This window comes from Zophobas morio, unplaced genomic scaffold (assembly GCF_036711695.1).
Source record: "Zophobas morio isolate AGI-343-1 ecotype UQ-CSIRO unplaced genomic scaffold, CSIRO_AGI_Zmor_V1 ptg000030l, whole genome shotgun sequence".
Classification (NCBI taxonomy): domain Eukaryota; kingdom Metazoa; phylum Arthropoda; class Insecta; order Coleoptera; family Tenebrionidae; genus Zophobas; species Zophobas morio.
Window position 1 is genome coordinate 10,929,568 of NW_026972135.1, and position 13,328 is coordinate 10,942,895.

The window sequence follows — 13,328 nt, forward strand, 5'->3', positions numbered from 1 at the left end:
GAAAATTCTATAGCCACAAAATTACCTGCAATTTTCAGAGTAAATTTAAACTAAACTTTTGTATGTGTAATTCGATTTTTGCTTTGGGCCAACTATAACGAAACAGTTTTCTTAATTTGTTCGTCTGATGCCGTTGCAAAAGACAATATTATTTAATGTGCTTGATCTTAATATAATATTTTACCTAAAATTGTACTGTAAGTTTTTTTAAGTTGCAAAAAGGCAATTTGTGCTTTTTGCCAACACCAGAGTAATTTGTTGCAAGAGTATTTGTTATCAATTTTTTCATTATCATATATATCGTTTTAGTGACAGTTTCTCCACCTACTAGATACAAAAAGTTGACCTACAAAGTTTGTTCATATTCTTATATGAATGTACTATACTGTAAGTGGGTACCATACCAAGTCTGAAAAAATTTGATCGTCCATGATGCAACTGTCCAATGCATTTGAATCGTCTGAGCTACTGCATGGCAGTTTATCAACAAACATGCTGTCATTGATGGATCCAGATGAGCTGGTTATTTGTGAATATTTTATTCTCATCATGGTATCCATTTCATCCACTTTCTTCGTCAACGCTTTAATCGAATACTTCATTTCACTTTGGTTTTTTAGTATTTGGTTCCAAATTCCTTAAAAATATACAGAAATCATCGCAATTACATCTAGGACACATACTATATAGAGCAACTTTGTTGTAAACTTACGTTAAATCTATCAGTATACTGATAGATTTAACTTGGTTTAGGACGACAATCTGATAACAGATCATCGAACACTGCACGCCAAATTCGTGATAGGGGAAGGTGTTCCACAATCAGACAAAAAATACATTTTATTGTATAGAACTTAAATTTATTACAAAAAAAATAAACTTCCTCGGCATGTAAGAAATAAGTAATAAAAGAAAAGATTTTTACAAAAAAAACAGACGTATATTAAAAAAAAGCTGAATAATAATTGCCTTTGAAAAATTAAAATGAAATTGTCCAATCGTGGAACATGTATGTTCCACTGTCAGACATACAATGTTCCACAATTAGACAGTGTTTTAATGGATGTCAAGATTGTGAAAATTTACTTCAAATTTGAAGTACGACTTCTGTCGCTTTGTTGTTCCCACATGTGCCGGCTTTGGAAGTACCATTTTTATTTTTTCAATGGGCACCAGAGAGATATCTTCTTTTTACCTCGTATTCTTCAGTTTCACTTTTGCGTAAGACTTCTGCGATGTAATATATTTTTTTCTTTTTTTCTTCGAATAAAATTAAAACAAAATCTCCTTGTTCGGGTTCCTTATTCAGCTGCTCCACGAGAGGTGGTGGATCAGATTCCCCAATGAAGTCAATGTCATTGTCAGAGTTTTCACAAGCAATCAGTCGCGTGTGTGTGGACTACCGAAAATTAAATCACGTGACTGTCCCAGATCGCTATCCCCTGCCGCGAATTGACGATCTGCTCCATGCCGCCAAACGAAGTTTTTACATGAGCACTATCGATTTGAAAAAAAAAAAGGTTTTGGCAGGTCCCCGTTAGGATGGAAGATCGTGACCAGACAACATTCATAACGCCATCCGGTCTATACCGTTTTATCCGAATGCCATTTGGCTTGCGCAATTCGCCAGCCACCTTCCAGCGGCTTACGGATCGATTTAAGGCTGGCGTTCCTGGGGTATGTTTGCTGGTATATATGGACGACTTGATCATTCTATCAGAGACGTTCGAAGAACACCTGACCTGACCTGTTTGAGCTACTACGTCAGTTCAGACTAAGTGCTAACCGGAAGAAATGTGTTTTCGCCCGTGCCGCCGTAAAGTTTTTCGGACATGTAATTAGTAGTGGCGGGATCTCCGCCGACCCTGATAAAGTATCCGCGATTGTGGACATGCAACCACCAAGTAATGTCAAGCAACTAATGTCTTTCTTGCAGACGTGTAGTTGGTTTCGTCGATTTATACCTGAATTTTCAAATGTGGCCCAGCCCTTGACATACCTCATCAAGAAGAAATCTCAGTGGACGTGGGGGAGCGCACAGGGAGAAGCGTTTGAAAAGTTGAAACACCTGCTCACGACGGCACCCATACTACGCCAAGCAGATCCATCCCTACCGTATACGTTGCGTACGGATTTTAGTGCATACGCTCTAGGTGCGTGTCTACTGCAGGGGGAGGGTCCCGAAGAACGGCCCGTTGAGTACGCTAGCCGACTTCTGACGGCAGCGGAGCGGAACTACAACACGACCGAACGAGAAGCACTTGCCATTGTGTTCGGCGTTCAGAAGTTTCGCGGCTACCTAGAAGGGGCGAAAGTTACTGTGGCTTCAGATCACCAACCTCTGAAATGGCTGATATCTTTGAAGTCTCCGTCGGGAAGGTTGGCGCGTTACTCCAGTCCTTCGACGCCGGGGCGGAGCAATGTTGTCGCAGATACATTAGGCGTTTACGAATATTCAACCCGATCCAAAAGGTTTGGGTTCAGGCGTTCGATTATTCAACCGGGTCTCCTGGATCGGTGTTCGCTTATTTAGTTAAAGGAACCAGTTAGCGGATCGAGTTGGATCATTTGAACCTGCTCGAGAAGCAGGGTAGCAATGGCGATGTCAAGAAACCGCATGCGCATTAAAAAGAAATACGATGCAGCTACAACTACAATAGAACGCGGGAAAGTGATTAGAGGTTAGAGCCAGGCCAGAGACTTCAGGCAGAGCAATATTTATAACGAAAAAAATGACATCAAGGGAAGATGAGTGTGATGATGGTGTGTATATTATTAAATTGCATGTCAATATGAAAATAAATTTTATTGCAGTATCAGAAATATCAGAAGAATTTCATATCCAAAGGCCGATGAAAAACCCAACGATTTATATTTGGAATGACGCTTCAACAAAACTCTTCATAACTTTGTATGAACAACATAAAATTTGCTTTGATTCGAAAAAATGTACAAACAGGAGTGTTTGGGGACAGATAGCAGCGGAAATGCAGTCGCATTCGTACCATGTAACGATTGAGCAAGTGGAAAATAAATGGAAAAACTTAAAAAAACAATATAAAAAAATAGTGGATCACAACAATTCCAGTGGAAGGGACAGGGCAGACTGGCCGTACTTCTCTGCTATGGATAAATTATTTGGGCAAAGACCAGAAATAAAACCCCCAGTACTCTTAGGCACAATGCCGACTGACAAAAATGTACAAGACATGCCTGGTACTAGCGAAACGGTACAGGAAAAGCAACCCAACAACTATAAAATCAGAAGAAACAAGCGTCAGCGGCCTTGTCAGCAAACGAGTGATGAGCCAACATGGTTAGTTGATTATAAAGAACAAGCTGAGAGGAGACATAACGAGAAGATGGCTATCCAAGCCAAATTGCTTGAGGCTGTTGAGAAGTTGAGTGATAAAGTGGAAAATTGAATTTGCATGTAAAGTAGAAAGAAAACTTTATTTTTATCAGTTTTTTTACTTGATGTTACCAAGAAAGTATGTTTATTTTGTTAATATATCATTGAATTGTTAAATACATTTGTCTGAATATTTTTATTTTTGTTAGTTAAAATTATCATAATATAATAAATTTACAATGTGTTCACGCTTCTGGTTCCCTTGCTGTTCAGGAATACCTTCCACTTCTTCTGCAATATTCTCATCCTCCTCGAACACCTCTATGTCATCATCCCCCATCCGCATAGCAATGTTGTGTAAAACACAACCAGCTAATATGATTGTTGGAACCAAGTCAGTTCTCACCTTATTTATGGAACGCAAAATTCTAAAGCGTCCTTTCAGTAAACCAAAGGTCTGTTCAATGGCACATCTCGTCTTGGAATGAATTCTGTTGTAGTTTTTCTGAGGAGCTGTTAAATGCCCATTATCTTTAAATGGTGTTAATATATATGTCCTATTTGGGTATGCTGAATCCCCTAATAAATGCACTGTTTGAGGAAAACGGGCTTCACATTGAACCATTTGCAAAACTGGGGAGTTATTGAACACTCGTGCATCATGTACACTTCCCGGATACCCTGAAATGAGGACAAGTTAATAAAAATGTATGTTTTGATTTTGGTTATATACCAACAAAGCAGTCGATAAAGAGGTATTTGGAATTACAAACTCCCTGTAAATGTAGGGAGTGGTATTTATTTCTATTAATATAGGATGTGTGCTCAAATACTGGAGTTGATATTCTAAAATGACACCCATCGATCGCACCAACAACGCCCGGAAAATTGCCCCGTAATTGAAAACCCTGAATGGTTTCATTCAGTTGCCTTTCTGTTGGCCAAACAATATGATCTTTAGAAATTTGACATAATATTGATGCAATTTTATGCACGCTATCCCAACAAGTTGATTTGGAAAGATCAAAACGATCTGCAATGGACCTAAAATTTGACTTATGTCCAAATGCTGCAAACTTTTTGTTAACTATACGTACCTAAAAACTTCCTGGTTCGCCATGAACCATAAAAACACAAGTACTTGCTTTTCAACATTTATATGAGGGCGGCCAGGGCCAAACTGTTCAACGTTCACTATTTTCGGAGCAAGCAGTTCCACTATCCCATGAAACGTTTCACGATACATGCGAAAATGGGAACGAAATTCTTCAAAAAACATAAATTTCAAATTTAATGAAAATAATGTTACTTTAACTTACCATCAGGTCTGTACATGCTAACCGTTTGCATAAAGGTGGTTATGCAATTTCTCTTTCGACGTGGAGGCTTTAATACATTTGATAACATTTTTAACACCAGCACATCATCTTCAGAGTCGCTATCATTTAACGCACTGATAATGGCCATACTTGCCCTTATCAGACATCTTAGTTTGCGTCTCCTTTCAACGGTAGTACCCATTTACAATTATGAACAAAAAAAAAATAACCCAACATTTGTTCGTAAATCTAAAGAGGTTATGTTATGGCTGTTATGACAGCTACAAACCTACTACAAAAAATCCCTACTACTGTTAAAGTCTGCCACCTAGGAAGAAACCGTGAAATCAGTGCATTCGTTTATTACAAGAACTGGGTTGAAACCTCTGTTACCCAATCACGTGACTCCCGGGTTGGGGTCAGGAACTGAGGTTGAACAATCGTAAACGCCTATTGTCGCGTCCCCCAGTGACGGATATAGTTGGTGATCCCACCGACATCAAGGTTTGTTCCGTAGAGATCAGTTTTCCCTCAGTTTCGACCAGAGAGCTACGGGATGAACAACTCAAGGACGAAGAGTTGGTGGCAATAATTAATGACCTCGAAACCAACAATGAAGAGACTGTGTGTCGCTGGTTGGGTCGCGGTTATATGTTGTCCAACGGTATTTTGTATAGATATTCCCCGGACGTTGATAGCGAAGTGCCACAGCTTGTAGTCCCAAAGCAGCAGGTACCAGACGTTATGACCGAATTTCATAATTCACCTATTGCAGGTCATCCAGGTGTCGAGCGAACTATTGAAAAGGTAAATCGCAGGTATTACTGGTCCACATTGCGACGTGATGTGAGGCGACACGTCCAAAATTGCGCAGAATGCCAAAAATATAAATGCAGCAATTTAAAACCTGCGGGACTTCTGCAAACGCCCGTTATGGCACAGCGATTCGAAGTACTAGCTATGGATCTTTTCGGCCCTCTTCCAGCGACCCCTGCTCAGGAAAGATGGGTTCTGGCTATTGAAGATACAGCTAGCAGATGGATTGAACTATTTCCACTACAAAAAGCAACCGCCGAAGCATGTGCCAAGTGTCTCATAAATGAGGTAATACGCCGCTATGGGACGCCCCGCAAAATCATCAGCGACAATGGGCCACAGTTTGTAGGAGAAGTGATGCAACAGGTCGCCTACTACCTCGGCTTCACGCAAAATTTGACTCCTCTCTACTACCCCTCTGCAAATCCCGAAGAACGAAGAAACAGGGATATAAAAACGCAACTAGCCATCCTAGTTGAGGAGAAACATAATATGTGGAGTGTTTCGTTACCGTCGGTAAGGTTCGCGATGAATGGTGCCAGGCACGGTTCGACCGGAAAAACGCCCGCTTTTCTGTGCTTCGGTCGGGATGAGGACACCTTTTGATGTGCATACTGACATTCGTGCGGTCGTGAACAACGAAAATTTCGTCGCGGAAATAACGCCGTACCTAAAGGTGATCGCGGAGACATTAAAGGATTCGCGCGAAAGGTCCCAGCAGCAACAAGATCGAGCGAAGAAATACGCGGACCAACGACGCAGGCGTACGCCCACCTTCGACATCGGTGACGAGGTTCTCGTGGATGTGCACGCTCTTAGTAGTCAAGAGCGCGGTTTTTCAAGCAAATTCACCCCTCGACGGGACGGTCCATACATCGTGATCGAGAAGAAGTCTCCAGTGACTTACATTGTTGCTTTCGAGAAGAGCCAGACAAGCCAATGGGCAAAAATACAGTGGTGCCTCTTCGACGCCGTGGTCGTCCCAAGAAGGCGCCCGCTCCCGAGGTCGTACCCGATGCGGAAGAAGACGCGGCTGAACCAGATGTTACGCAAGTCCAGCCTTCTGGTCAACGCCTTCGAAAACGACCAACATGCACTTGCTGTACATAAAGCCATATTTACTTTCTAGTTTTCAGATATTAGATTCCACCTGTGGGCAGTCCGTGTAATCTAAAGAGGGAGTGTAACGCGAACTCACTAGATGGCGCTACGGGAGTGGAGGCAACATAGATAAATAATACTACGTAAATAGAATGCAAACTCCCACTTGATTTTTGGTCTCAATAAACGCCCCCTGGTGCCTTGTGGCCGGTGCTAAAGCATGAACTACTAGATGCGTCATTGCTGCATATTTTATAATTAATATTTTATTTTTATTATCACTAATAATATCAAAAACACAAAGTAGAATAATATACAATTTATTAGTATTGTCTACGATTTTTTGACTTTAATTTTTTTTGGTACATTATACAAGCGTTTTGATATAATGCATTTTTATGTGTGGAAACTCTTGTATCGCGACCGCTTAAAATTAAATTCAAACCTTTTACAAACGTAAAAATTGTTAAATATATAATTTTATTACATATTTCACTTTCAATTAATTCCTTATGTTCACAATGAAACGAAAATTTGACATGATGAGATACTATAAACGAAATTTTGTTTTTGATGTTGTCGAAAAATGTACAATTGTTTAAAACGATTCTTGAAATATTATAAATTCTGTTAATGTTTTTTATAAAATCTAACTTACAATATTGCAATTTTCTGTTATTACAATTGTATTCTCTTATACGTATTAATTTGTAACATTGTTCGTCTTCCGAAAAATTGTTTAAAATTTGGGTTTTACAATATTCACACTTCAAATTTCTTAATGTTTTCGCAACCCAGCCAGACACATAACCAACAATACTTTTATGAAGATCTTTTTCTAAATTATATGGAGACAGTTTTGAAATGTACATATTCACGTTTAAAATTTCGTAACTCGTTTCATTTACTGAAGGTTGATTTATGTTTTTATCCACAAGTCTTTTAATATGAAATAAATCCGGTATGTTCGTTTTCTCACAGTTTGCGCCCCCTGAATTTGAACTATAAAAATTGCGTAATAATAGAGATTTGAAACTTTCCTTAAATTGGGCTGCCGTTAGATTAGTTGCTCGATTTCTTTGACTTCTGATTTTGCCAAAATAGTTTTCAATAACATCTTGATTTAAACATCTAGGTAAAAAATATTTGCACCTGCCCTGTTCTACTAAAATTGTATGTAAATCCACAAAACCTTCTAACGTTGCAATCCAGTTTTTTATACACGGAGGTACTACCATTTTTCCGGCCTCATCGACGAAATACATACCTATCACCCAAAATTTTGATAGCTTCCTTCCAAAAATGTTTATGACCAGAAGATTTAAATACGCCCCCAGAAAATGGTTTTCCGCACCGTGATTGAAAAGTACTGCCATTTACACTGTCGAAGAGCTTGTCAAAAAATTTTATAATTCGTGCTGTTCCCATTGCCTCGTGTGTTAAACTGCATTCGGCTGTAAAATTAAATTGTAAATGAATCTGTTAATTATTTTTAAATTTGTATTTACTAGATTTAACCAATAGCGTAATAGTCGATGCCATTGAGTGACTCAAAACTTGTGTAGCATAGCACACCTTCATCTTTTGAATTTTTTCCGGAATTACGTGGAGATCCGTAATTTTCTGTAGAGCCCGTAATTCTCCACATGTTTGATCACTGTAGTACGCATCGATTATATGTTTCCAATTTGCAACCAAAATTTCCTCGCTTGTTTTCCACACTAAATTTTTAGTAAGCAGATTGTTCCTAATACATTTAATTAAATGAGGCGTGTCATATAAGGGAATAATTTCTTGATCCCCTAATAAAATTCTTCTTTTAGGTTCCATCCCTTTATGTATATAACGTTGTTTCGACTCCTTTAGCAGAGAATTTATAGCTGCTTGGTTTGGTTGGCCTTGATCACAAATTGTAACCAGAATTTTGAATCCACAATTTTGTATTTTTTCAACCAGAGTTTTTATAATAGTTGTCAATATGTAAGATTTTGTAGACGAAAAGAAAATGCAAAGTATATTGGCTGTTGCCATTTTTTAAACACTCTGCGAATGAAAAAAACAAGAACATGATCTGCTATCTGTAAATTTTGTTCAAATCCAAAATTTTGAAATCCGAAAAATGTATCCGTATATTTGTCATACTCTATGTGGGGCATTATGGACATTTCATCAAAAATTAATGCACATATTCTATCTTGGTTATTTAATTTTGAAGCAGATTCTTTAAGATTGTCGAAAATTATTTTGTTTATAGGGGAACCCGGGGTGGAACGGGATACCTAAGCTTTGGTTGCAATTTGTGAGAGCTTGAATGAAACTACACAATTATTTGCCATTTTGTAGGTTTATTTAATCTTTTTTCTACCAAGACTCTGTATTTAAACTTATCTAAATTAATAATTACTATTAAAAATTTATGTTTGAAAAAAAAAAGGGAAATTTCCCATTCTGCCCCACTCCCCGGGGTACAATGGGGTACTAATTATTGGCACAGCTCACAGATGAGAACACTTTCATCGTCATCACTGTCTAGACCAGTACACGTCAAATGTGCCCATTTCTTACAGATAGTACAACAACACCAGCCTTCATTGGAGTTAGAGTATAAATCATGGCAATACAGCTACTCTGTTAAAACCCATAGCCCTTGCTCCAGATGTTGCTTCTGGATTTCTAAGGCTTAAATCACGGTGACGCGTCAAAAAGCCCCTAACCCAGTCTTCTCCCGCCATTTCCAAAGTTTTGCTAAACTTATGGCTGCAATTATTCTTTTCTGCTAGCTGATATGCTAGTCTACGAAACTCTTTCATAGTCATGCCGAAGAGTTGTTTTTGCATATCTTTCAAGTAAGCTACAAGCTCTAGCTCTTGCTCAGCAGTGAAAACAGTGTGATATTTTCCTGACGTTTTATCAGCTCCTGGATTCTTCCGTCTTTTCTGAACATATCGCTCCAGTGTTGATGAGGGCACGTTAAATCGGTTAGATGCCATCATGTATCCCATTTGTCCACTAATAACCGCATCCACAGCTTGGTTCATAGCATCCGTAGACCAGGACTACCGGCTCGTTTTTTTTATATATGCAGTAGGAACAATAATACCTACTAATATGAGAAGTACAAATATGATCAGAGGCGGAATGGGGTATACCCCATTGTGCCCCACCCATTGCGCCCCGAAGCACCGCTCACATACACATCAGTATTATGGGAGGTTATGTTTGTTGAACTCGAGTTATCAATACAGTTTTGGATAGCCAAAAGTATATTGAAGCAAACATATAATGTCCATTTCCGAACAAAAAATAGTGTACAATGTAATTACCTTTGTGTCGCATAGCAAAACTTAGAATTCGCAAGCTTTTTTGTTGACCTTCGATAGAATCCAAATCAAACGCACTCTCACACTGACAACGACCACTCCATATAATGCGGCGCAGCGAACACAACGTTGTGCGTGATGCTCATGTGTCTCCGTCATTTGTGGCGAGCGTCGTGGCGCTTTCCCATTCCGCCCCGGTACCCCGTTCCACCCCGGGTTCCCCTACCAACGTCTACTGGAATTTTGTTCAACATAGACATAATTGTTTGACGTGAAGGCAGTGCAAAAATCTGTCTCATTTTTCTATAACATCTCCCAGACTGTTTATAAAACATTAATGCAAATAATTTATCTTCAGTGGTAAACCTGCGACCCTTTGGTTTGACATTTCGTCTTTTTAATTGTGATAAACAAAAATTTATAGCATCCTGACTTAAAATTTTGCTTTCTAATTTTACTTCAAATTTGGAGTATAATTTCAATCGTTGGCGATACGAAGCTACCTTAATTTTGTTTCTACGGGCTGTACGCGAAATATTCCTAGAATTTGAATGTAAATTTAGTATTCGAGAAGATTCTTGGTTTAAAGTTTCGTTTAGGGTTTTTCTGGAATTTCGAGATACTTCAGTACAAAATTTTTGAGAATCCAGTATAGAAATAGGGTTTACGGGATCATGGGTGTGTCTTTCGGGGTCGTTCATATTATCTGAAATTATTGTAAAAATTATCTATGGCATTCACTTGCACACAAATATTTACCATGCATAATTTGAACTGTAGGAATGGCAGTATTTTTAAGTTTTTGATTGGGGCCAAAATCCGTTTCTTTAAAATGTACATCGCAAAGAAAATATCCATTTTTATATATTTTCGTGGGATCTAATTTGCCTAAATTTGGATTCCCTGTCCGTTCCAACCAAATTTTAAAACGCTCGTTGTATTTGTGGGGGTGGGAAAACGATGGCGTTTAATAATTTTAGTGTTTAGACATTTCAAAACACTGCATAGTTTCATATTTTACGTTTTGTTATCACGTATAATCACACAAATGACACTTTTATACTAATCATAAATGACATTAGTTTTTTTATTGTTTCTTAAAATTGGCTGTGGAAGTTGTCGCCAAGTAATTTTTGGAAAAAAATACTTTACTGCTATCAGTGCTATCTCTTATTATGTGGCCGGTACATAAGCCTAGACACAAACCTGGGACACGCATTACAGCCGAGTTTGCATTCTATTTTACGTAGTATTATTTATCTATGGGAGGCAACCCTAAGCAACCCTCACGGACGAGCTACTCGCGCTCTCCCCGTTCGGTCGCGGCTAGATACAGTCGATCTAGTTTGTAATTAGAATAGTATAGTTTTGTAAATATTATCATGCCATTATTATACTTGTTTTCCCGAAATTGCGTATTATTCTAATAGAGTGGCGACGGAATTAAGTGGTCGTTACAGTATGCTTTTAAACTATAATGTTATTAAATTTAATTTTAATACGAACTAATCAATATGAACTTTTATGAACAAATTCATACCAAATATGAAATAACGACTTACATTAAAAATATGAACTTTTTCATAACATATGAACCAAGTGAGAGCCCTATTATCCAGTAATTGTCAATTCTATCAGTCTTTTCTAATGTTGGTAAGGTTTCAAATTTTAATAACCTGTACTCTTCTACAGCGTTACCTGGAATGATAATATTTAATGTCTCACACAGTCTAGAAAAATATTCCAAAGCGTATTTTTTTTTTATTACTTGGGGATCAATGGATTTAAAATACTTCAGGTAAAGAAATAAATAAATTTGTAAATGGGAAAACCAAAAATTTTTTACAGAGAAAAAGTGAAAAAAGTTAGTGAATTGAAAAAATAGTAAAAAAAGTGAGGATTCTTGGAAAAAGTGAGAAATAGTGAAAAAAGTGAGTCTGTGAAAGCCCTGCATTAACAAAAACAAAATTCGAAAATAGGTCCAACAAGAATAATGCAAACAGCAAGACAAAAAAAAAATAATAATTTCTGCAATAACTGTTGAAGAATATTGTTTCTGGCTCGCTGTATGTCGTTGTTGTCTTCAGTAGCTTTTTGTAGAGCAGATATTTCTTCTTTTGGTCCACCTCGCTTGTTTACTTTCTTACAATGAGTATTTTCTCCACTTTCTTTATTGGTTGTCAGTCGTCTTTTGAGAACAGCGTCTCGCACAGCACTTAATGAGGCAGTTTCAGGAATCATTTTTGTTGTTGAATGTAGTTGTCTGATCACATCATATCCTGATTCACTGTCAGTTTCATCATTTTCCACATTTGTAACACTTGTATGCCTTTCATTACTTGGTCTAGGCCAGGTAGTGATGCCATGCGGCTTATGGGATTAACACAAGTGTCATCATGAAATAGGTCTTGCATTATATTAAAATATTGCCATGATTGTCTGCCTCTGCCTGTTTTTGTGTTCTTATCGCGAATCTTTAAAAACTGATGTTTCATGTTTCGAAATTTTCGCTCTATCACATTGCTGGACATAGTAAAACCATGTTCTTTCATCTCAGTGCTTAATGTTGTCCACAATAACTTTTTTTTAATTTTTGGACCCCGCAACTGAATTTTATAATTCATTAGAAGCTCCAAAAGTAGTAAACTTTTCTTCTTCACAATTTTCATTTTCCAGTATTGCGTAGAAAAGATTTCCAGCTGCAAAATGATTATTTACTACTGATTTTGTGGAAATTCTGTAGTTACACTTACAGGTATCCTGCACTAGTACTTGTCCACTGATATTTGTTAATTTTTGGTTATTTTCATCAAGTACAATTTCAGTACTACTTGTATGCGCCATGTCATGAGATTTGTGGAACTTATTGGCAGAAAAAAAGATTTTATGATTCTATTCAAGGTTCTCAAGCTTGCAGTGTACTCTAGTTCATTTTTTGCGTGCTCAAATAGATCTTCTGATGTGAAGTACTCGTTTTTTTTTGTTCAGTTCGTATATATGCCTACTAAGATCCTCTTTAAACTGGAAGTCGGTGTAGAAATGAGACCTGGGCTTTCTACCGGTTTGAGGATTTTGGAAGGGATAACCAGATCGATGATGGTTTAAAACAGTTCTAATTTGACTTCTTGAGCACTAATGGATAAAATGGGACGTGAAAGGTACAGGGTGAAAAGAATAAGCAATTACTGCCATAGCGAAAAAATACCTTGGAGTTTGTCCTCTAATTGACGATTAGACGCCAAGGGACAAAGATGTTTCAATTCCTAGTGGCATTTGACTATTGCCATCTTCATTTGACGGGACAACAGAGTTCTGGTTTGTTTTTTTACTGAATTGTCCATTTTTAATTTAAAAATTGCTCTTTCAACAATTTATATACGTAAAACCCGGCGCTGCCAACCGTATTGAACAAAAATCCAA

At 37.8% G+C, this 13,328-nt stretch overlaps 2 protein-coding genes and 1 long non-coding RNA gene across 5 annotated transcripts in view; 1 reads left to right on the plus strand and 2 right to left on the minus strand.

Moving 5' to 3' along the window:
- Positions 1-13,328, minus strand: part of LOC135137932 (uncharacterized) — a 138,240-nt gene that overhangs the window by 8,093 nt on the left and 116,819 nt on the right. Inside the window, exons 3-4 of one of the 3 annotated variants that reach the window (XR_010281961.1) lie at positions 405-637; positions 34-346 (exon numbers count right to left, since the gene is read on the minus strand). The exons of 1 other annotated variant lie outside the window; for it this stretch is intronic. This is a non-coding gene — a long non-coding RNA (uncharacterized LOC135137932). Of the gene's footprint in view, positions 1-33; positions 638-13,328 lie in introns of those variants that run through there. One more of the 3 variants, XR_010281960.1, reaches the window with a different exon arrangement.
- LOC135137931 (uncharacterized) lies at positions 1,971-3,463 on the plus strand. Its single transcript, XM_064067712.1, has 2 exons — positions 1,971-2,763; positions 2,815-3,463. The coding sequence occupies exons 1-2, from the start codon at positions 2,733-2,735 to the stop codon at positions 3,423-3,425; spliced, it is 642 nt and encodes a 213-aa protein (XP_063923782.1). The 5' UTR covers positions 1,971-2,732; the 3' UTR covers positions 3,426-3,463.
- LOC135137930 (putative nuclease HARBI1) lies at positions 3,558-5,954 on the minus strand. The gene is made up of 4 exons (XM_064067710.1): positions 4,672-5,954; positions 4,450-4,618; positions 4,086-4,396; positions 3,558-4,033 (listed from the first exon to the last, which is right to left on the minus strand). The coding sequence occupies exons 1-4, from the start codon at positions 4,871-4,873 to the stop codon at positions 3,558-3,560; spliced, it is 1,158 nt and encodes a 385-aa protein (XP_063923780.1). The 5' UTR covers positions 4,874-5,954.

Bases quoted from the DNA above. Each gene is read 5' to 3' on its own strand.
- LOC135137931 (XM_064067712.1), top strand. From the start codon at position 2,733: ATGACATCAAGGGAAGATGAGTGTGATGATG. The intron at 2,764-2,814 runs GTGTGTATATTA...ATTTTATTGCAG, and splicing joins GGAAGATGAGTGTGATGATG to TATCAGAAATATCAGAAGAA.
- LOC135137930 (XM_064067710.1), bottom strand. From the start codon at position 4,873: ATGGGTACTACCGTTGAAAGGAGACGCAAACTAAGATGTCTGATAAGG. The intron at 4,397-4,449 runs GTACGTATAGTT...GTCAAATTTTAG, and splicing joins GCGAACCAGGAAGTTTTTAG to GTCCATTGCAGATCGTTTTG. The intron at 4,034-4,085 runs GTATATAACCAA...TCCTCATTTCAG, and splicing joins CTTTATCGACTGCTTTGTTG to GGTATCCGGGAAGTGTACAT.